Genomic DNA, 24,431 nt, shown 5'->3' with positions numbered 1-24,431 from the left:
TAAAATGGTTTCCTTCATAAAATATGAAACTTACAAACAATTGCTGATATAACTTGACATGGAGAAAGTTAAATCCAGGAATAAATTAGAAAACTACCAAAACTATTGGCAGCTCAAGAACTGAAACTAAATACTTTTGAACTTTTCAATCCTAGGTAGCAGGCTACTTCTATTTCACCCCTGAAGGCACAAACAGGTATATATATACAGAGAGAGATACCAGAAAGAAATCAATGCAACAACCAAGTCGAGTTATATCCGTATATGCGCAGCCAGCGCCCAGATGAAATTAGAAATTGATGGTGTAGAATACCTCCATACAACATGATCATCAAATTCTCCTTCATATGCTTTTGCCTGACTTTCAGTAACAGAATCACTGCGTTGCAAATAAATTAGAACTTGTTACATCTTTGGCCTAATATCTGCAACAGTATATTAGCAAAGTAGTCCAAATTTCAAAACTAGTTCAACCTCCTCTGCCTTGACATTAATGTATTTCTTGTAATGATCTATTTAGGAAGTGTAGCATTTAGCTATTTTTAACAAATTACTTTCTCATTAAGTATATATTTATAAGTTATTTTAGGGTGAGATTTTTTTTTTTTTTGTTAATATTGGTTTAAAATTTTCATAGTTCATAATTGTAAATCCCAGCAATGTTAAAATTAAGTTTTTCTTATTATGTTAAGATTAATTTTCATATCCTGCCTTAAACATGGACAATGTGTATTTGGCTATTTGTTGATCAATGGTTTTAGAGGTGGTTGTCTTTATTGTACTATACATGTTAAGAACACGACTCCAGATCTACTTATGGTTGTCGGAAAATATTATATCAATATTCCCTGTATGAAAAGAGATAAAACCTTAAAGGTTAAGGTTCTTGCTTTTATACTAAAAAGCAGAGCACCATTTATTAATCTAAATTCATAATTTTTACAATAATTAACCTATATTTCAAATTCTCTCACAGGCACTGTTCATTATCTATATGTTGTTCTAATAACAGAGAAAAAAGATGAAGGAAAAGAAGGAAAAAAAAAAAAAGAAAAGAAAAGAAAAGAAAAGTTCCATCCAGAGAATATACTTTTATGCTCAAGTATTGTCAGATTGATATTACTCACTTGTAGCACCCAGAAGACCTGAACTATATGCGCAGTTGCAAGTTGCTAAGCCAAAAGGGTTTCTTGACAATAAATATCTGATGCTTGGTATAGTAAACATAACCCCATTTCTACGGGAAATGCATCTTTATCAGAATTTTTTCAAAATGATCAAGATATCAGACATTATCTAAATACTCTCACCTGTGATATTTTTTGACCCCTAATTTTGCTTGCTGTGAAATTATACATCAGCTTTTCTCATGCAGACTATGTTACCATATTCAACGACCAGCAGACTTGAAGGATTCAGTGACTGTAAATGGAGGTGTAGTATAATTCAATATGGCAGGACTATACGACTTTCCTATCTGATCTGGACCTGGAATTTGGAAATCAAAGTTTTCAGGGAGTGAAGCATGGCCCTTAAGGTACAACAGAACTTGTGACATTCTTGGCCTAACTTCTGCGACAGGATGAGAGCAAAGTAGTCCGAGCTTCAAAACAAGTTCAACCTCTTTAACATTAAAATCTTTGTTCAGTTTAGGATCCACTGTGTTTAAGATCTTACCCTCCCTCCAACTTCGGTACACCCAGTCCACTAAATTTGCCTCTTCCGGTGATACTCGAGACTCCACTGGCCTTCTACCGCAAGCAACCTCCAAGCAAAATGCTCCATATGCATAAACATCGGTGCTTGTAGTTGCCTTGCCATTTTTTGCAAGCTCTGGTGCAATGTACCCGAATGTTCCGGCTACATGAGTAGTTTGAGGATCCTGTGCGCGTTTACTAATTCTTGCAAGCCCAAAATCACCCAGTTTTCCATTTAATTCACCATCTAATAGCACATTGCTGGCCTTAATATCTCTGTGAACTATAACTTCCACCAATTCTTCATGAAGGTAAGCAAGTCCTGAAGAGACATCTTTAATGATTTTAAATCTTTGATTCCAATTGACAGTCACCGGTGTCTTGTTATAAATTAATTTATCAAGACTGGCATTAGGCATGTAATCATAGACTAAAAGAAGTTCACCTTCACCGCGACAATAACCAAGGAGTCGAACCAAATTGGGGTGTCGCAGGCGACCAATTGTGGCAATCTCAGCTACAAATTCTTTCATTCCTTGTTTAGAATTATGAGAAATCCTCTTGACTGCAACTTGGATTTTTGAAACAGGAAGAACACCTCCGTAAACCTCTCCAAAACCCCCTTTGCCAAGCAGTTCCTTCTCTCTAAAACCTCTTGTAGCTACAACTAGGTCCTTGTATGAGAATCTATGAGGTCCATACTGAACCTCCCAATCTTCTAATATCTCAGCGAATTTGTCTTTCTTTTTCTTGAAAAGAAGAATTAAAGAGACTATTATAGCTGCCAAGACAACTCCAGTCACGGACAAGCCAATTGCCAATTCTTTATTCTTGTTACTTTTGGATTGCTCTTGGACAGGTAAAGATGGAAGTCGGGAAAGATCAAGTTGAGCTTTCCCTCCTATTTGAAAGCTCCACCCAAGAACATAATGAGATTGAACTAATCGACCAGTGGAGGAAGAAAACCCCACATACATCTGGTCTAAAACAATCGGCGAAATGTCTACGTCCAAAGATAAAAGTGGAAGTTTAGGCTTGCTAACATAAATTGGAGATAAAGTAACATTAAGCTGATTTCTTGTAGCATCATAATCCACCCAGACCTGTATTCGTTCACCACTTGCAAGACTTATATTCTTGAACTCACCGGTTGCATCTACAAAATAAGCTGCAGGAGCAGAGTCAACTGATGTTAAGCTATTGATGTCGATGCCAACATGGTTATCATTGATATCATTGAACTCTTGGTTCTGGAAGTTATCAAACTCCACGGCGACAATACGATTGGATGGATCTCCATCATTTGTACGATTAAACAACCCCAGATTTTGTGCTGATGCCCCAGACAACTCTTTGGAGGGAGCTATCACAAACGCCATTCCATGGCCATTCAAGGATGACTTGTCAACCACAATGGCGATTACAAAAGTTGTCGAGAAAGATAACGCTTTACCACTTGATGAGTTCTTGAAGGTCAGCGGCTGAGCATAAAAGACATGGCCAACTGTAAAACTTGTGGTGTCAGTGAGCCTGAAGAGACCATTGGTGGATACCTCTGCTACGCCTTGGAGTTCTATATTTCCATTGAAGGTAAAACCGCCACTGATTCCTGCTGCAACTCTGATCAGTACTGCTAGACACAGCGGAAATAACATTATGTTGTTGGGGCTGTCAGTTTTTGTAATCGGAAATTGATGAAATGTTTTCCTTTCTATTTTGCTCTGTGATCGTTCACAAATCCAGCAGCCTACGCGTCTAATGGAAGGTGCAATCGTAGTGTTGAATTTTCTGATTTGAAAACCTTTTCTCAAAGTGGAGTATTTTGACCAACTTCATCTCGGATTTGGTTGACTCGGATTCAGAGGGGATCCTCTTACACTTTATTAAATTCTTTTTAATATATACCATTTTTTAGTCATTCATTTTTACGACATTTGTTGCCTTAAATCTGACCGCAGATTTTCTTTTTTATCGTCTGTTGACTGTTAATTATTCACTTTCCGTCTAGTATTTTATTCTTCTATGTATTAAACAAACAAGATTCAATCAAAACTCGTATATATTTAAATTAAAATTAATATGTATGTCTATAGTACTATTAGAAATAAATTATTTAAATATATATACAAATCTATATATAAAAATATAAATTTTTTTAATCTGAATAAATAAATGATAATGAAATTTTTACAAATTAAGAATTATAAACTTCTATAACATTATTTTGAAAAGTAAGTTTTTAATTTTATGGCACACTTATAATTTAAGTATATTTAAAAATAGAAGTAAAATATATAAAAAAAAAATAGTCATCAGTATAAATTTATAGTAATAATTATAAATAAAGTACTTTTATATGAATTAGACAAGAAATACATGTATTCGATTTATTAGTTATAAACTATTTAAATATATATACAAATTTATAACAAAAATATAAAATCTATTTTTTTTTTATGAAATCAAACAAAAAATATACAAAATTTTAAAAAATAGATTAAAAATTTTAGAATAATTCTTATGAAAGAGAATGAGAAAAAAATAAAATAAATAAATGATATAGCATGAAATTATAGAAACTTTTTACAAGAATTAAATTAAAAATCTTTAAAAAATTCTTATAATGATATAGGAAAAAAATTAAAAGTAATTAAATGCTTCAAAGTAAAATTTAAAATTTTTAATACTAATTCATATACATCTTTAATACTCATACAATTATTAATTTTTAAGAGTCTTTACATTAACTTTTAAACCGACAACGGTCTAAAGAAATAATTAAAAAATTTAAGAAAACTTGTAAAGAGAAACAAATCAACAACCTTTTATATATATATATATATATATATATATATATATATATATATATATATATATATATATTTCTTAAATTTTTAATTATTTCTTTAGACCGTTGTCGGTTTAAAAGTTAATGTAAAGACTCTTAAAAATTAATAATTGTATGAGTATTAAAGATGTATATGGTTGGCAACGTTTGACATGATATATATATATATATATATATATATATATAGTTATGTGGGTTTAAATTTTGAATAAATATGTTATTTCATTTATGATATAGAAAAGATTAGGTTCAATAATTTGAACTGTTTAACTCACAAGTAACACACATAAATATATTTATTTAAAAAGTTAATAGATTAACAGATAATACATTATATGAACAAACATATTTAAACACATGTATTCTCTCTTTGTATATTTATGCAAATAATTATTTCATATAAAAAGTATAATTATATTTTAAGATTATAATATAAATTTAAGTCAGTTTATGTTTAAAGAAATATCTTTTTAAAAATTTGAATAATTTATTAAATAGATTATATAGGTAGATTCATATAACCTAATTAATACATGTGTTCATATTTAAGTTTAATATTTTAATACGATTAGTTAAATAAATTGTGTTCAGATTAGTTATTTTTATGTTATACATATAATTTGACACAATATGATTAGACACGTTATAATACAAATTGTCATAATATATACATAAGACATAAATTTTTTTTAAGAAAAACTCTCGAGAATGATGAGAGGGATATTAGTATCATGTGTGCATCTATTTATTTAACCTCACCTATTCTTTTTACATAGTTGTATATTTGGTTTAGAAATTTTGTATAGTTGTTTCTCATTCAATAGTTAAATTAAATATGTTATGTGAGATTTAAAAATTGCATATGATTTAGTGTCAATCAGTTGTTGATTCTATCAAGTTTTAGAATTTTTCTTTTAACTAATAACTAATTTAATTTTTTTATTTATTTTAAAAAATTAATAATAATAATTTATTTTAAATTTCTTATATAGTTTTTTTATAATTCATCATTAATAATTATTTAAATTTATATTTAATATTTTAACCATTACTATATTCATATATAGCGTTTGAGAGAAGAAACTTATTATTAGTGGAATTTAAATTTCAACCTTTTTTAATTTTTAAAATATCTTTTATAAATTTTTTAACATAAATATAATTAAATTAAATTAAATTAATTATAACATTCTTAATTACTATAAGTCATTTTTATTAATTTGTACAATTAAAAACAGTATTATAAGATAAAATATTTTTAAAAATAAATTATACTATTAATGTTTAATATATTAAACAATTACTAATAAAATTTTATCAAATGGTTTAAATTAGCAGCTGTCAATTATCAATTATCAACTACCAGCTACTAGCTACATTAGAATTGATAACCAATGCAAATAAGCCCTATGTTCGCCATTTTAACATTTTATTTCGGGCTTGTTTGGTTCAGTTGATCAGTGATAGCTGGTAGCTGATAACGGATAGCTGGTAGCTGATTCATACAAGTGTTTAGTAAATATTTTAAATTATAGCTGTTGGTATGCAAAATGACCAATATGGGTATAATTTATATTTAAAATATAATTTAGTTTATATTATACAAATAAAAGTGTAAAAGATAATTAAAATAATAGTGATGATATTAATAAAAAATTTATAAAAAAAAATGTATAATTGTTACCAAAAAAATGTATCTAGCTATTAATTATAATTTATATAGCATTTTAATCAATTTCATACATAAAACATGCTATAAATCATTTCTTACATTCATTAAACTGTGGGCAATTTGATCTTCTAATGCATTCATTTCAGTTATTTCGGCTTCCTCATAACTTTCATCCATATGAATGTCACCAGAGCTAGCAAATACATCAAGGGGCAGTAAACCAGAATTTTGATCCAAGCACTGAAATGCTGGATCTGCTAATGCTTTTTTTTGAATATACTTATGTAGTGCCATTGATGCAACTACAATATATAAAATGGATATGAAGGCATTATTTGTAAGATTTTCCATCTTGCCTTCCAAACTTCAAAAAGTTCATTCAATGCAACTTCTAAGGGATAAGTGCTACTAATATTCTGATTGAAGGAGTTAGTAATTCTTTTCAAGATTTTGAAAAAGGCCAATTAATGCATATTTGTCCATTCTAAACATATGAAGGCATCTTTTATCATGTCCTCTTATTATTTCTAATAACCATATGATCCTTGTTTGAAGTGAATCCATACACGGCTGTTTATAATTATGTTTCAAATAATATTCAGACACAATTTCAACAGCATATGTTGGTGTTTCCCAAACTTGATCATCATCATCATCAAAAATAATTTGTTGCACAATATCCATATCAATTGTACCATTAGTAGGATTCCATCCTAATCCAGTTTTTTTTTTCCTTTTAATTCTTTCTACAACTTCCATTGTTCCTTTATCCAATCCCATTTGTGTTTTAGTTGTTCTTTAGTGAATGAAGTGCCAGCAACTTTCATTTTCATTTTCTACCCATGACCACCCTTTATCACCCCATCCACCTCCACTTCTCTTAGTGCCTCGAACACATATATCAACAAAAAAAAAAAAAAATTGTTCGCTAGTCCATGCAATCCTTCCACTACTTTTAGTTTTCCGACTCATATTACAACCTATAAACATAATAAAATATTTATATTATATACAAATATATTATTGAATTCTTAAATAATTGATATATATTGTTTTTAGCATAGACTAAAACTTGATTATATCATTTTTAATAATTTATGAAAAAAATAATCTAGTTATGTTTAAATAATAATATAAATTACTAAGTCCCGGTTATTTGACTGAAAGCAAAGAGACTAATAGTAAGAGAAACAAATGCTACTTAGCTCAATGTACCAAAATGAACAATTCTAGATATAAGAAAAAGCTCATATGAGAATTAAACAATGAAATTACAAGTTATGCACAAAGAGAATGAAAGTGCTTGTAACTAATTCAAAAGAAAGATCATAGAAACTAGATTTAACACCACCAGAAAAGGAAAAAAAACAAATGAATATATTTATCAACCTGGCTGCAGCTTCAATGATCCTTTGAAGTATAAACTCCTTTTACACCTGAATCAAAAAAGAAAAGCAAAACATGATAGAAGCCAAGTTATTTTAAAGATAATATCCCAACTCTTATTTTTGCTCATGAAATTATTAGGAATGAAACATAAGCGTAACTGATATTGTTTTAAAGGCATCGGCAGCAAAACTCCTTACATTCTGCACTTAACTATATTTGCAATTTGAGTTACTAATATTTCAGCTTATTAGTTACTGTGTGGCTTGTCTTACGAATTTATGTAAATTCTCTAAAGGAAACTCCTTTTTATCTTCCCTGCAACAATATATATATATATATATATACTATTTTCAAGTGCATCTATAATGTCGAATAATCTTCTGTATACAATGCCTACCTTTTATCCACTAGAAAGAAAGTATGTCCACTGATTCGATTAGTGATAAACCTGAAGACCAAAACCTTTCTCAATGGCCAACCAAACAAAGAAACTGATTCTTGAATTTGGCCAAAGAGTATGTACATATAACTTGGCCATTTCAGGTACATCTCTAAAACAATATAATAATAAAATATATGTATATTAAAAATTATTGCAAAGCTGCAAAATGCCATCAATTTTCAAATCAATATATATAAATGAAAGCATGTTCGAATTTCCAATCCAAATAAAGCCTATAAGACTCCAATACTCCTTTCCACTTTTTAACTTGAACTAGACCATTCCCATCCCCCTCTGCTTTCCGTTAATTCTTTCTTCCCATGCCAGCGTCGGGTCGCCGCAATCAAACTTCCAGCTGAAAATCTTTGCTGAGAAGAACATTCCCTTTTCTTTTCCTTTTGAAATAAATATTAAGTAATGAGATTTGTTGCCCATAATAATTCGATTAGCACAAGCAGCAATCAAAGCACTTTCTTTCTTTATACCAAAAATCTATGTGTAAGAAGATATTTGATACATAAAGATTGTACTACTGTCAATGGTTTTAATTCACGAAGAAAACTATTAATACTAGCACATATAAGTATATACTATTATTTATTGATAATTCTTAATTCATGAAGAAAAACTAATCATTATTTTTATCAATCATAACAGCAAAAAAACAAAAATTAAATACGTGATGATCTAAATCATGTAAGTATATACTATAGATAAAAAAATAAATTAACGAGAGAGTTGAGATTTTATATACCATAATAAAGAGAATGCAAGAAATATCAAATTGTGGAAGAGATTTGAAAGAGAATTACCGTGTATTTTGAATATAAATAAAAACAACGTCAATTTAAAAAAATTTAAATAGTAGGATAGTTTTGTCTTTTGTATAAATATATTATCAGCAGTTGGCCAAAAGCTCCTAAGAGAAACTGATCCTATCAGCTGCTGTTTAAGTTTAGCTCAGCTACCAGCAGATGATATTAAATTCCAACCAAACAGGTTTTGTTGAGCTGTTGGATGTAAATCAGCTAACAACCGGCGGCAACCAAACACCCTACCATATTCTCTCATCCGCTCAAAAGACAAAAGTGGTGGGATATGACAATTGGGTGATGGCATTTTGCATCTCAATATTTTAGCTTCATGATAATTTGGTGACTTTTAACATCCTTGGTGGAGTTATTTGCATAATTCAGAATAGAGATAAAGAGGTGAGAGACATAAAATTTGGGTTCTTTTTATTTTTTTCTTTTATAAGTTAAAGTCCAATAAAGTAGGTAAAGTAAATTAAGATATGTTAATGTATAGATGAGGTGATTAAGATTCATTTGTTTAAATATATCTTATTTATTATGTTGTTTTTATGTCATTATACATATTATGCTATTTTGACCAACATTCTAATTTGGTTAATATTATGATTAATTAGTCGATTTATAGCTAAATTAATAATTTTAAAAATATTGGATAAAATAATAGAATTACATAAAGGATTAGATTTTTCTGACAATTAAACTTTTAAAAAATTTATTTGTCATATATAATAAAAATAAATAGTTATATAATATAAATATAAATATTTATATTATTTACATTTACAATTTAAGTCAGAATTAAAATATTTATTATATATATATATATATATATATATATATTATAACAATATAAAATTAACATATATATCTATATTTAGTTTAATAGACAAGACTTATACATATTTTTATTTTTATGAGGTTGCAACTTCAAGTCTTAATCTCCCGACAGTAATAATATTTCATTTTAAGCATAAACTTGTAATTTAGCTCAAGCATAATATTATGGAGTTCTCAAGATACTCGAGTAGCTCGACCTTGACTCGATGTTAGTATTTCTTTAATTGAGCTTGAGAAGCTTGCAAGTTGGCTGGAGTTGATCTTTAGTAATATTTTATTTTATTGTATAACCGTCAGATCAATCTCATTGAATTAGCAATTTTTTTATCATGATTTGACAGTCAAATAATGAAGCTAGAATTAAACTCATAAATTGGCTCGAACTAAGTATTATGGAATTCGAACTTGGCTCATCAAGCTACTCGAGCTCGATTAATATTGATTACATCTTGAGTATTTTTGGAGTCGATCTTGAATGCCTCATGAGTTGGCTAAACTTGATTGCATTTCTAACAATTTCTAACTTTATTGTTTGATTGTCAAATCATTCTCATTAAATTGATATTTTTTTTTGTTATCTATGTGACTATCAAATAACAAAATTAGAATTTATTAAATATTAAATTAGAGTTATCAGATATGAATAATATCATAATGATAACTAATCAAAGTAAAAATGATTGTATTTTTATAAATCGAAATTTGTAATAGTAAAATATTTATTTTTATTATAATTTATAACCATATAGTTTTAATATATATATATATATATATATATATATATATATATATATATATATATATATATATATATATATATATATATATATTTAAGAATATTAAAAAATGAAATCCAAAATTTCATTTTTGCAATTTTCTCTGGAGAAAAGAAAATCTTACAACTGATAAAGGAGTCAGATGCAAACGTTGGAATAAATTCTTAGAAATATCTAATCGATATATAGCATACACTTATATATAAGAGAAAAATTGTAACTTGTTTTTTCTCTCTTTCTATGATTTTTAAATTATTTATTTAAATTGTGGTAAGTTTAAGAATTTATATGGGAAAAAAGACTCTAAAAGATAATAATTATATAAGTATTAAAGGAGTGCGTTAACTATTCTAGAAAAATTATATATTAATCAGTATTAAAAGAATTTATGATTTTAACTATTTAATTACTTTAAATTATTTTCCTCACCCTATCATCATAAGAATTATTCTAAAAATTTTAATCCACTTTTTAGAATTATATATTAATCTAATTTTTCTATAAAAATTTATAATTTCTCTATCATTTATTTAATTACTTCAAAGTCTTTTTCTTACTCTCTTTCATAAGAATTATACTAAGATTTTTAATGTATTTTTTAATTTAATTTTTATATATTTTTTGTTCAATTTCATAAAAAATACTATAGTTTCATATTTTAATATAAAAATTTATATATTTATCTAAATAACTTACGATTAATAAACCACTACATCGACGTTAATATTTAATTCACATAAATACTTTATGGCTAACTATATAAATGGATCTTTGAACTTGTTCCGTTTTTGCCATTGGCCCTCCGAACTCAGTTTTGATTCAATTGGACTTTTCAATTTTATGAGTCGTTATTTTTAACCCCTCCAATAATGGTAGTAATAGAAAATCAAATGTTTTCACTAATAATATTGCTTATAATAGGCAAAATATATAATTAAATAATTGAATTTGTCTTATTTTTGCAATTGTGCATATGAACTTTACGAGTTGTTATATTTAAATTCTTAACAGACGAAAATTAAGCTCTTTGGATTAATTTTTTGTGAAAAATATGTTTCATTAATTTTAATATACTATTTATAAAATTATATTATTAATTTATTAAATAAAATAAAATATATATATATTTTAAAAAACTAAAATAAACTATTGTAATTATTTAACATTTCTATCATCAACTTCTTCTTTTTATTCTCATAGACTATGCCCACAACAGTAACCATAACCATGAAATTTTTAATAGATATCAAACAAACGACAACTTTTATTTGAGAACTAAAACTCATTGTTTTACTTTTTATTTTATTTACTTATTTTATATTTTAAATATATTATTATTTTATTTGAACTTACTCATTTTTTAAGTGGCGTAAAACACATGCCTTTAATGTCTATGATTAAAGAATTTAAAAATAACAACCAGTAAAATTGAGAGGTTCAATTGAATTAAAGTTGAGTTCGGGGGGCAATTGTAAAAAATGAGATAAATTCAAGGGGCCATTTATGTATTTAGCTATTATTTTATATTTTAAATATATTATTATTTTATTTAAACTTACATGTTTTTAGATGACATAAAATATATGTGCATAACGTATGTGATTAAAGAGCTTAAAACTAATAATCCGTAAAATTGAAAAATTCAATTGAATTAAAATTGAAATCGTGGAACCAATTGTAAAAACGAGACAGTTCAGAGATCCATTTATGTATTTAATCATATTTTATTCTTATAAAATGACTTCCGCTCAAAGAATAGGCACTTGGACTGTTTTATTACTGTAATCAATTTATTAATTACTATTTTTAATCTATATATTTTATTTTTATTTTTAAATATAATTAAAGTACAAGTAAATAAAAAAATTTAAAAAATTATTTTTAAATTTATATTATAAAATTTACAATTCTCAAATAATGGAACTTTCAATTTATAATTTAATTCATAATCATTTACTCATTCCGATTAAAAATTTAATATTTCTTATATATGAAAAAGTTTAATTTTATATTTTTTTGTAAATTTATATTTATATCTAAATAATTTATTTTTAATAATACTACAAATACATATTAATTTTAATTAAATATGTTATTTATGTAAGGTATGGCTAGTTTATAAGATAAGAATATAATTTTAAAAATTAAAAGAGTTTTTTAACACAAATCCCCTCTTGTTAGCAAGTCAATAATATTTTTACCTCAGAAAAAAATACTTACAAAAATCCCCTTTTAAGCTGATTTATTTTACAAAGCTCTTAATTTTCAACTACATTTTACGTGTTTTTCTTAGTGCTAACATTTCCATTTCAAATATTTTTGTTGTCCTAAGGAAAGCAATTTCTTTAGCATTTTTTCATACGTTTTGCGTTACTTATTTATTTGTAAATTTTAAACTTACTTATTTTTTTCTCATACTTTTTTATAAATCTATATTATCAATCATAATTATATTTTTTTTAATTAGCTGAAATTTTTAGTTAACTAAAAGATACCTTGATATTTTGAAGCTCTAAAATTGTCATGATAACATGTTTTAACCATTATTTGCCTTGGAGTGCATTGTATAACTTACTTATTTATTAAATTAATATTCTAAGCAAATATGTTCTTCAATTAAAATATTATATTTAAAGCAACTGTGACACATATTTTTAAATTTTTAAAAAATATAATAGTTTGTAAAGTAACTAATCATTTTTTTCGTTTATAAATTTAATTATTTTTATATTTTAATTTACAAATTATTTTACACTTATTTATTTTCATAATTTAAATTAAATAAAACTTACATTTATTGTAAATTGTTTTTGAGGTTTTCATATTTTCCTAGAAATAAAATATCTTGAAGTAATAAATATCTTAAATAAAAAAATTAATATATCGATACATTTTTTATTACTTTTCTTCTTGACAATTTTTTTCAATTAATAATAGAATTAACTATATTATTTTATAATTTTTCTATAGTCATTATTTTATAATTTTTTTTATCTTTAATTGTTTTTCAGATCAATAAAATAAAGAAAAACAACTATAATCAAGTACAAAAAATATAATCTAAGTACTAAAAAATAATTTTTCAAAAAAAAAAAATAATTTCTAATATTTTGGATCTTCTTCAATATGTAAATAACAGTTTAAGGAACTTAAAACTATTTTTTCAATAAAAAAAAACTAATTTCTAATATTCAAGATTGTCTTCAACATGTAAATAGTAGTTCAAGAAAAGAAATTAAAGACACTTCTTTATATATCTGAAATTCAACGAAAGATCAACCAAACAATAACCAATATCAACCAAACATCAACAAAATTATTTAGTTGCATAAAGACTTAAAACAAATAAAAAAGCGTAAAATTTGGCAAAAAAATTCTTACAAAAATAACAATATTTTTTTTATATAATAAAGAGAATTGCAATGAGAGAGATGAAATAAAGAAAGAAAAGAAAAAGGGATTGAGACCCACAGGAAATATAATAACCGTTCAATAAAAAAATATAGATCTGAAAATCAACCAAATATAAATTAAACATCAATCAAATGTCAACTAAACATCATTTAAATATCAACCAAATATTAACAAAATCATTTAAAGTAACTAGTTATATTACGCAAAAAGTACTTAATTTGATTTTTTCCTCATGTATCTACAACATATTTTTTTTGGAACAAGTTCTTTTTTTTCTCCATAAAAAAATATCGATCAACTTGTCAATGCGATCTATGAATATTTTTTTCAATTTTGTTTTATATATGTAGTAAAAGAAAAGAAGTAGATTATTTAAGATTATTTTTGTAAGGATATATATATATATATTATATTCTATTTATATTAAATATGATTAGATTCATGTTGTTTATCATAATAATATAAATTTTTATTTTATTTAAATTCTTTTAGTGTTACTTTATTATATTTGAAACATTAAAAATTTTGAGGTATATATAGACATGCTAATTTATTTTTTATTAATTATAATTGAGTTATTATTGTTTCTTTTAAATTATTTTATTTTAATATTATATTTTATTATTATTTCTACTTTAATTTGCGCAACTATCGTATTACGAAGAGAAAGGCTACAATACTTGCACAAATACTAAGAAAAATCTTACCATCTCAACATACTAAAGCAACTAATACAAGATTATGTAAAAATTTCACGAGATGGCTCAATAGAAGTGATAAATTTTAAATGAAGCATCAACTGTTTAAAATTACAATGAAATATATAAAAAAAATTAAAATTGATAAATATATATATACTTCTCATATTTATTTACGTTAGCGTATAATACATACAGAAATCTCTCAAAAATATATTATATGATCTTTTTTATAAAAGACTAATATAGATGTAAATAAAGACATCATAAAATTAAAAATAAAATTTATTTATACTAATATAATTATAAATTAAATTATATATAATAATATATAAGATAAAATTTTAAATATAAAATTAATAAAATAATTATGCATGAGCAAATTGCTAGTCTTTACAATAACTAGGAAGTAAAAAATGAAAGACTTCATGACATGTGTGGCTATTATTTCAAATGATGAAATTAACCTCTCTACTCAAATCAAATTTCACTAATTTGGTGGTACACTCATTCTTATATGAAACATGAGTCACTTTAAGTAGTATACTGGGAAAGCATAAAAATATAATATTAAAGCGTAAAAATGTAACAAACAAAACAAGAGGGATTTTTGCAATTATTTCTAAATTTAGGGGTAATATAGTATAAATTTCTCAAATTAGAAAGGAAATCTCAATACATCTCATGATGATTCAAACTCATCTAAGTTCCAAACCACGAGCAAACTTTACCTTTATGAATTAATTAAGAAGAGAGACAGGTATAATATATATTAAAATGGAAAAGAAAAATTGAGCTTCTCTTTCCCATCAAACGTAAGGGTTGTTTTTGTAATTATAGACATACAGAAAACAACTAATGTTTATTAGCCAAACGGCACCTTTTATCATCAAATAGAAATATTGAGATCTTCTAAATATGATCAATTTGTTTTAATCAATCCATTTCATTGTTAAGAGGAAAAATGCCAGTGAGAGTGGCGGAGGCCTCTGCACCTTCTCAAGCTCCAGGTATATTCCTCTCTTCATTTCTTCATTTTCAGTTAGGCGTATATTTTCTCCTTTCTAGTATTGGATTATAATATGAAATGCTTTAAACTGGAAAAGGTGCAAATCCTGGGCAGACTTCACGCCAACTTTGTACACTGTTGAGTGTTGGGCAGGTTAATAATAATCTTCTCCTTTGCTTTTGAAGTGGTGTTATAATCCGAATTTGAAATTTCCTAATTTAGTCTTTTTACCTAAAAGTTGTTTGTTAATTGTATAGTGAAAGTTGAAATTGATTACTGTTTGTTCAGGGCTTCTCTGGTACACAGAATGTTTCTAATATGCAGAAAGAGGAAGCTTGGAGAGTTAATGTTCGTATTCAAGGATGTGACTTTGATCATGGTTACTTATGTGGCACTATGGAAGCTCTCGATGTTCCTATGGCTGACACGCCTGTAAGCATCTCTTTTTCCTCAATTGGGTCAATTTTTCTTACTATTCGTTGAGTAGAGAAATGGGTTGATGTTTTTTGGCTTGAAAGATTGTGTGTATTTTCCTAATTTGATGTATTTGGTTGACTTGTGAATTAGTGGGAAGGCTTCTATTTTCTTCACTGGCCCGGTTAATATTTGTTTATTTTTCATTTTTATATCTTGTACGGGTTTAATTTACCTTGCTAGCGTGCTTAGGTTGGGATTAAGACACCCATGAACCTTGTAAAAGGGATATAGGGGTTCTGTGAAACCACAATGAAATTTACTCTGTTAGTAATCTAAGAAGCTAGTCAAATGATGTGGAATTTATCGTTTCTTCCATTTGAAATTTTTTTTGGTTGCATGTTGTGCTTCTCAGGTGGTAACTTTCTGGGAAGGAGAGATTGTTGATGGCAAGAATTATACATTTTTTACTGGCAAATGGGAAGCATCGTATGTGCCTTTCATCTGTTTCTTGAGTTTGGATCATTTATGAATATTAGTGATGATCAATTCTGACATGGCTTATTGCTGTATTACATAAAAATCCATTTTTTTCTTTTGATCAATTTGCTATATATGACAGAAAAGAAGATGATATAAGGCACTGGACAAAGTTTTCATCTTTTTCCCCATTCTCGGTAAGAAGTCAGAACTCATATTCAGATGCAGGAAAATCTGCCCGTTAGATTGACTTTGTCCTGTCCTGTTTACTTTATAGGGGCAAGTGGATGTTGATGGTGGCAAATCTTTGGACTTGAGTAACTACCCGTACATATTTATGGTAATTAACTATCAGACATTTGGATTGAGATACTCTTTAAGTTGTATCCTATACTAAGTTTGCATTTTTATGTGATCCTTTTATAGAGATGGAAAGAGCAATATTTTGTCAATGTTGGAACAGACTGTGGCTTAACCATAGCTGGGTTTTACTATGTTTGTTTCTCTTGCACTGATGGTTCCATCAATGGCTTCTATTATGATCCTAATAGCAGGTACTTCATCTCTTTGTTCTCTTTACCCATTAGCATTTTGCATATTATAGCTTCTCCTGTCATCAGAATGCAAAATGTCAGTGATGGCGAACTCACTGTATGTTCATTGAAATTTTGATGTGTTTAAATTAGAATTGGTCTTTTATATTTTTCTTTTTTACAATTATTTTTGACTTATCTACCATTTGGAACGAACTGATTGATGAACAATGCACTTGAATGAACTCGCAGTCCATTTCAGAAGCTTGAACTGAAATCCACCAATGAGGGACGATTAGGCTTCAGTTTTTCGTCTTATGATTTGCAGTAAATTGGAAGACAGGCACTTGATTGCAGGGTTAGCTCAGAGCTAAATCTGTGAAAATCATAAAGGATTTGCTGGTGCCAGAGGGACTTTGCCAAATATATTTAAGAATTTCTCAGAGAACATAGATTCGACATCTTATTATGCTGTGTATATTTAGGGCTCAGTGAAGAACTACAAACTGGTCAGAAATACTTTTCTTCGACATGCATTATTGTATTGTATCCCTGGTCATAACTCTGTGAGGATTCTAGTCTGACTCGTTTTACTTTGTGATCCTAAACAACTTTGGACCATTCAGACATATTTTCTCCTATGTATTCTTCCTTCTTTTTCTTTTTCTTTTTTCCAACTTAAAAGGGCATTGTTGTCCTCGCTTATCAAGAGAAGGGGAACGAGAGAGTAGCAAGGAAAGTAAAATAATTAACTAGTTTAGACATATGTAATCATATGGAGTTTTTACTATTTATTTATTATTATTATTATTTTTAATATCATATATATATATATATATATATATATATATATATATATATTGAAATCTTTTCTATTTATTATATTGGACTAATAATTTCTTTAACATGTCATAATTCTTTTCTAAACTATTTTTACGATCCAAATTTAAAATTTTTATTCTTTAATTATTTTCTTAATTTATATATATATATATATATATATATATATAAACATATATTTTATAGAAAGATAATAAAATTTAGTATTAATTTGTAATAGCTATAATAATTATTATATTATATTTAATAAGTTATAAATACTATATTCATTATTAGCATTTAAGGTTAAATTTAATTTTTTATAAAAATTTATAGTTAATATCTTATAAATGTTTCATTTGTCATTTTTCATTAGAAAATAATATGACATGTGGAGTCTCATGGAGAAATTTGATATTCTTTATATATATATATATATATATTAGCCACACGCTTGTGCTAATGCACAATTATTGATAAGTTTATGATACAAAATTTTAATTTGAAATATCTTATCTAGTAAAACACATTACATTATAAAAAATTATTTTATTGTAATAGCACTTAATATTATTATTTTACTTATATAACTTTAAAATTTAATAATTATAAAAAAATCATAATAGATATATAGTAAATTAGTGTCATTATCTAATCACTAATTCTTTATTATATCTAGCTACTATTTTATTTTAATAAACATTTAGTAATATTATTTTATTTACTTATGCTAATGCACAATTATTGATAATTTTATAATTTAGATGTTTAGTTTAAAGTATTCAATTTTAATTATAAATATGTTATATTGAAAGAAAATAGTTTCTATTTAGCTATATTTTACTTTAATAACATTAAATTTAATAAAAAGAATAGTAGATATATATAGTAAATTAGTGCCATTATATAATCACTAATTTTTAATTATATTTAGCTATTATTTTATTTTAATAAGTACTTAATCATATTATTTTATTTAATTATTATTTAATATTAGAATGCATTTAATATTATCATTTTATTTTATTAGCATTTAATGTTACAATAAATTATTATATAATCACATCAAAGTTACATATATATTTTTATTGAAACTCTCTATATAATGTGACTTATAAAATATTTTTAAGTAGAATTTCATAGAAAAATTTAGCCTTATATTTATATATATATATATATATATATATATATATATTTATATTTATATTTATACACTAAACCGGTAAATAAATAACATACATTTATTACTCTTAGATGATAAAAAGTACAATTTACTTTTTATATTTAATGTTTTATAAATATATCATTTATTATGATCTTAATTGGCAAGCTCTATAATTTAGATACCACAGGAAAAGTTTGGAATTTCAACGAAGGATTTGTTTTGATTTCGGCTGTCTCACACTAATGGCTAGTGTTCACCCAAAGTTAGGGTCGCAATATCAACATTCTACTGTTCCTTTGAACTCAATGATCACAATCGTTCCAATTCTCCCTCGTATGTAGGGCTCTCTCTCCCAAGTTTTGGGTCCTAGTTTCTTGCTTTCCCTTTCTTTTGCTTGGCTTTCTTTCTTAATACCTTTTCTTCTACAAATTTCTATACCGCTTTGCCTTTCTCTTTCTATAATTTTCTCTGAACCATTTATCACCCTTCTGGTTGGTGAGCCATTTATTATCTTTTTTCTTTGGAGAGCCATTTAGTGTCTGGCTATGTGGATGTAGTTATTATGGAAAACGAAGATGTATTGGTGGAACATCCGACAAGGAAAGCAGGAAAATTGTATTATGGGGAAAAATGTTAAAGCTAGTAACCTTGGAGAAAATCAGTCCGAAAATAGCAAAGAGATTAGTGTTGGTTGGAAATGTTATCACAAATAGGAACTTCGATGCTACAATTATCAAAATGCAATGGTGAAATCATGGAGACTTTATAAAGATCTCTAAGTTCAACGACTAAGCAATAACTGTTTTTTGTTGTCGTTCCACTATGAAGTGGATAGAAAAAAGGTCCTTAATGAGACACCATGGTCTATATCAAACCAACTGATTATCATAAAGGAGTGCCCGCTGAATATTTCTTTAGAAGAAATATGCTTTCATACAAGCCCATTTTGGATACAGTTTTAGGGTTTAACCCTAAACAAGAAGAATAAGGAAAATGCTAGACTCATTTCTCTACTGTTTAAGATGTTAGATGATGTGGATTTCAATCAGAGTAGTTCGTTAGGCAGGAGCTCATCTTTCAAACTCCACGTACTCCTGGATATAAGAAAAGAGATGGTTAAAGGATTTCAATATGAAAAGAAAGATGGCACGAAGGTATGGGTCCAAATTAAATATGAAAAACTCTTAAGACTTCTGCTTCTTCTGTGGAATGATAGGCCACATTACTCAAATTTTTAAGAGAAAATAGGAATTAGAATTTGAAGGTGGGGCTAGTTCGTCAAAAAAAAAAACTTTAGTCCTCGGATGAAATGCAACATGTTTAGACTAGCTCATAGAGAAAATGACGAAGAGGCTGCTGGTTAGAGCAGTCAGAATGACGAAGGAAGTATTGCATTTTCAGTAGATAAAAGACCTAGAAAAGACACCATTTTTCAAGGTAATTTCAAATCTATTTCTAATACTTTCATATCAACTAGAATAGCTTCCTTAAAACCACACCAATCCAATCCTCCAACTTTTCACCAAAATAACAATCAACTATAATTTCGGAAAGCCATACTAAGCCATCACTCATATTCGACCAAACAAGACAAAACCTTATCACAAATCCAAATAACCAATCTATACACAACCTATTAAATCAAAACTTTTTGAACAATTTCCATGCCCTACGAGAGTTTTTGCAGATTCAAGCTGAAAGAGGAAAATTAATGACTGACGAGCCCCTAGAGTGAGTGCTTGATTCCCTTAACATTGGTCAAACCTACACCCAATTGGGTTCCATCATTAACCAGAACACTCAAGACCAAAACCTAATCCACCATTGCCTTGATAGTCCAATAACCCAAAGCCTAACATAAAGAACTAAAACAAATCCTAACACTAGTCTAAAGAGGAAAAACAATGAGAAGGCCCACAAAAGCTTAGAGAAATTGAAACTGAACCCACTGGAAATGGAATATGCAAAGGCTTACTCCTTTCAGTTTTTACCCACCTAAATACCCCTCAAGCAGCCCAGGAACCCATACACCTAAACAACTATCTTTATCCCTATATGTCTCTTTCAAAGACATATCAAATTTCGTTCCCCCCAAAGTAATATTGTAGTGGATTCTATGAATGTAACGGTAGAAAATGGTGAAATCAATGTTATTGCAATAAGGTAAAAACGTGAAAGTGAGAAGTTAGAGGATAGAGGAACATAACTATTGAAGAAACGAGGGAAGAAGAAAGCCCTAGGATAGAGCAATCCTGTTGAGAAATATTAATACAAGAGGGTATAAGAGTCATAGCCTAAATAGTCTTCTTTTTAGTAACTACATATACAGATAGGGCATAGGATAAAAAGAAGAAGAAAATAAAAAGATGGGACAAAAGTTAAGCTTCTAACATAGATTTTCTCATGGTATCAGAGCAAATAGCTTGACCATAAACAACATTAACAAAATCTTCAACAAATTGGCAGCCATCTGCCTAACCACAAAGAACAACAACAAAATCAAAACTTCACATCTTCTCAAAAAAAAAAAAAAGGTCCATCTTCTTCACGCAGAGCCTTCATTTTCAAATCGATACTGCATCTAAACACATAAAATGACCTGAAAGAATACCTAGATCCACATTCATCAACCCGTGTTCAGCTCATGCTCAAACCGAAATGAACCCATGGCTGGCGTCGATCAACCAGCCCTCAAAATTGAACCAAATTCTCTTTTTTTCTTAGGATTGCAAGATCATCCTGGGGACTTCATTACCCTGACCCGACTTCGTGGAGAAAATTATGACGATTGGGCTGGAAATATACAAATTGCATTGGAAGCACGATAAAAATTCGGGTTCTTGGATGGCACAATAACCAAACCAAAGCCTCCTTGCACACAATCAGATTGGAATAATATTCATGCCAATGTTAATTTCATGGATTATGAACACTATTGAACCTGAGGTAAAGTGCACTCTCTCAAAATATAAGGATGCAAAACGACTTTGGGACACTCTTTAATCCCGATTTGCATTGGTGAATGGCCTTAGGATTCAGCAATTAAAATCTTCTATTGCTAAATGTGAACAAACAAAAAACATATCTGTTGCAACGTATTTTGGAAAGTTAAGTGCTTTGTGGGAAGAATTGCACAACCATGAGCCTATAATTAATTGTTCATGTTGTTCCTCTTGTTTGGCAGGACGTAAGCATGAAGAGAGACGTGAGAATGGAACGCTCCATGAGTTTTTAATGGGTCTTTATTTTGAATATTATATGTAACTCTGTACTAATATATTATCACAGGATTCATTGCCAAGTCTTGATAGGGCTTATCAGTTGGTAATTCAAGACGAGCATGTTCGTCTCGCCAAACCAATTTAAGAAAGTAAGTCGGCTGATGTTATGGCCTTTGTGCTTCGTTTGGGGGCTGCCAAGGGACGAGGAAAAATGGATAGAGTGGACGGTCTCATCTTGTTTGTTCTCATTGCAAGAAAAATGGTTACGAGGCTTCACACTGCTTTGAAATTGTTGGTTATTCGGAGTGGTGGCCAGATCAAGCAAAGGTGATTGGTAGAAGTTCGGGACGTAGCAAGCCACCACAATCAGTTGGGAAAGGACGTGGGTCAGCTCGAGCCAATGCAGCTGTTGCTTTGTCAATTGGTATAGGGGCTGCAAGAGCGGTTGGACCTGCTGGCAGCACTAGGTTCACAGGTTCTTCTTTGCATCTCTTGTCTGTCGATCAATGGAAGGCTCCTATTGGCCTTCTTGGTAATAAAAAAATTTCGGATGATCGTTTGAATGGTGAATTTGATGATAAATTATTGACACAGGAGCAACTCATCATGTCACTGTTAATACTGCTTGGTTGTATGATACACATGAAATTTCTTGTCCCGTAGGACTTCTCAATAGTGAAACCGTCGTGGCAAGGGCTCGGTTCAGTTATCGGGCCATATTACTCTTAAACATGTTCTTTATGTACCAAATTTGAGTTGTAATTTAATTTCGGTATCCCAATTAAATGATGATATGCAGTGTATTGTTCAATTTAACTCTTATGTGTGTGCTATACAGGACCAATCGAGGAAGTTGATTGGAACGAGTGTTAGGCGGGATGGACTTTACTACTTCATGAAAGCTACTTCAGTGGGACATATCTCGGTGCATGGGGCAGCATCTATGGTAGAATTGTGGCACAAACTAATGGGACATCCATCTGAAAAAGTAGTAAAGTTACTTCCTCCTGTTTGAATAAAGCTTGTGAAGTTTGCTTTCGTGCTAAACATTCTAGAGACAAATTTCCTTTCAGTGATAATATGGCAATTAGAAGTATTGAAAAAATACATTGTGATTTATGGGGTCCTTACAAGCATTCTTCCTCTTGTAGAGCACGTTATTTCTTGATTTTGGTGGATGATTATTCCTGTGTTGTTTAGGTTTATTTACTAGTTGATAAGACTGAGGTTTTCAAATATTTATGTCCTTTATAGCAATGATTGAAAGACAATTTTCTCAGCAAATTAAGGTTGTCCAAAGTGATAATGGCACAGAATTTAATTACTTACTTGATTATTTCTCTGCGACTGGTATTTTATTTCAAACTTCATGTGTGGGAACTCCAGAACAAAATGGGAGGTTGAAAGAAAACACAAGCATATTCTTAATGTAGGGAGGGCTTTGAGGTTTCAAGCCAATTTGCCAATTTACTTTTGAGGAGAGGGTATTCTTACTACTGCTCATTTAATAAATCGAACCCCATCTCCTTTGTTAAACAACAAAAATCCCTATGAAATTCTTTTTGGAAATCCTCCATATAATGCAATTCGTATTTTTGGATGTCTTTGCTTTGCTCATAATCAAAAATCAAAGGGAGATAAATTTGCTAGTAGAAGTAGAAAATGTATTTATTTGGGATATCCATTTGGAAAGAAAGGATGGAAACTCTTTGATCTTGATACAAAGGAATTATTTGTTTCTCGTGATATAAAATTTTTTGAAGATGTTTTTCCATTTCCTGATACGGAAGCAACTAATATTGAGCCAGAAAATACTATATCTAATATTCATGTAGAAGTAGATTCTGATTTCAGTGATTGTGAGCCACAATATGCTACATCTCATACCACTCCACAGCAGGACTATCCTTGTAATAAACATTTAGAGGCGGACCATCAGGCTGCCTCCAGCCAAGTTTCTGAAGCTCACACGGAGTTATCCATTTCCACTGCTTTCCCACAAAACCTAGCTTTGTCTAGGTTCTCTAATCTTCCTGAGCAGCCCGTTGCATTTGGGCCAACTGACCTGGGCCGTGGTATGAGGGATAAATTTTCTTCAGTTTTATTACGAGATTTTGTGACACATACGTTTGTTATCGAAAATCCATCTCCCTCCATTTCATCTCCACAGCATTCCTCAGGTACTCCTTACCTTATAGCACG

General features: G+C 28.4%; 2 protein-coding genes across 4 annotated transcripts; one reads left to right on the top strand and one right to left on the bottom strand.

The window, feature by feature from the left end:
• Window positions 1-59: 59 nt before the first annotated feature.
• LOC8280803 (L-type lectin-domain containing receptor kinase V.9) lies at window positions 60-3,552 on the bottom strand. Of its 3 annotated transcripts, XM_048380073.1 has the most exons (3): window positions 1,311-3,552; window positions 1,128-1,237; window positions 60-379 (listed from the first exon to the last, which is right to left on the bottom strand). In XM_048380073.1, exon 1 carries the CDS (start codon window positions 3,350-3,352, stop codon window positions 1,391-1,393), a length of 1,962 nt encoding a protein of 653 aa, XP_048236030.1. In that variant the 5' UTR covers window positions 3,353-3,552; the 3' UTR covers window positions 60-379; window positions 1,128-1,237; window positions 1,311-1,390. The 3 variants fall into 3 exon arrangements, with proteins under 3 accessions (XP_048236030.1, XP_048236031.1, XP_002534540.2); XM_048380074.1 differs by lacking the exon at window positions 1,128-1,237; XM_002534494.4 differs by having other exon boundaries at window positions 1,128-3,551.
• An 11,877-nt stretch (window positions 3,553-15,429) lies between these two features.
• On the top strand, window positions 15,430-17,665 carry LOC8258388 (glucose-induced degradation protein 4 homolog). Its single transcript, XM_048379854.1, has 8 exons — window positions 15,430-15,598; window positions 15,695-15,750; window positions 15,886-16,029; window positions 16,427-16,500; window positions 16,634-16,688; window positions 16,769-16,831; window positions 16,918-17,045; window positions 17,277-17,665. The coding sequence occupies exons 1-8, from the start codon at window positions 15,553-15,555 to the stop codon at window positions 17,353-17,355; spliced, it is 645 nt and encodes a 214-aa protein (XP_048235811.1). The 5' UTR covers window positions 15,430-15,552; the 3' UTR covers window positions 17,356-17,665.
• Window positions 17,666-24,431: the final 6,766 nt, after the last annotated feature.

The sequence above is a fragment of the Ricinus communis genome, chromosome 10 (genome assembly GCF_019578655.1).
Source record: "Ricinus communis isolate WT05 ecotype wild-type chromosome 10, ASM1957865v1, whole genome shotgun sequence".
NCBI lineage: Eukaryota > Viridiplantae > Streptophyta > Magnoliopsida > Malpighiales > Euphorbiaceae > Ricinus > Ricinus communis.
This window is presented reverse-complemented; position numbering and strand designations above follow the sequence as displayed.

Excerpts from the sequence above, each read along its gene's own strand:
- LOC8280803 (XM_048380073.1), bottom strand. The coding sequence starts at position 3,352 with ATGTTATTTCCGCTGTGTCTAGCAGTACTGATCAGAGTTGCAGCAGGA.
- LOC8258388 (XM_048379854.1), top strand. The coding sequence starts at position 15,553 with ATGCCAGTGAGAGTGGCGGAGGCCTCTGCACCTTCTCAAGCTCCAG. Across the intron at positions 15,751-15,885 it reads CACTGTTGAGTGTTGGGCAG|GGCTTCTCTGGTACACAGAA; the intron begins GTTAATAATAAT and ends CTGTTTGTTCAG. Across the intron at positions 16,030-16,426 it reads TTCCTATGGCTGACACGCCT|GTGGTAACTTTCTGGGAAGG; the intron begins GTAAGCATCTCT and ends TGTGCTTCTCAG.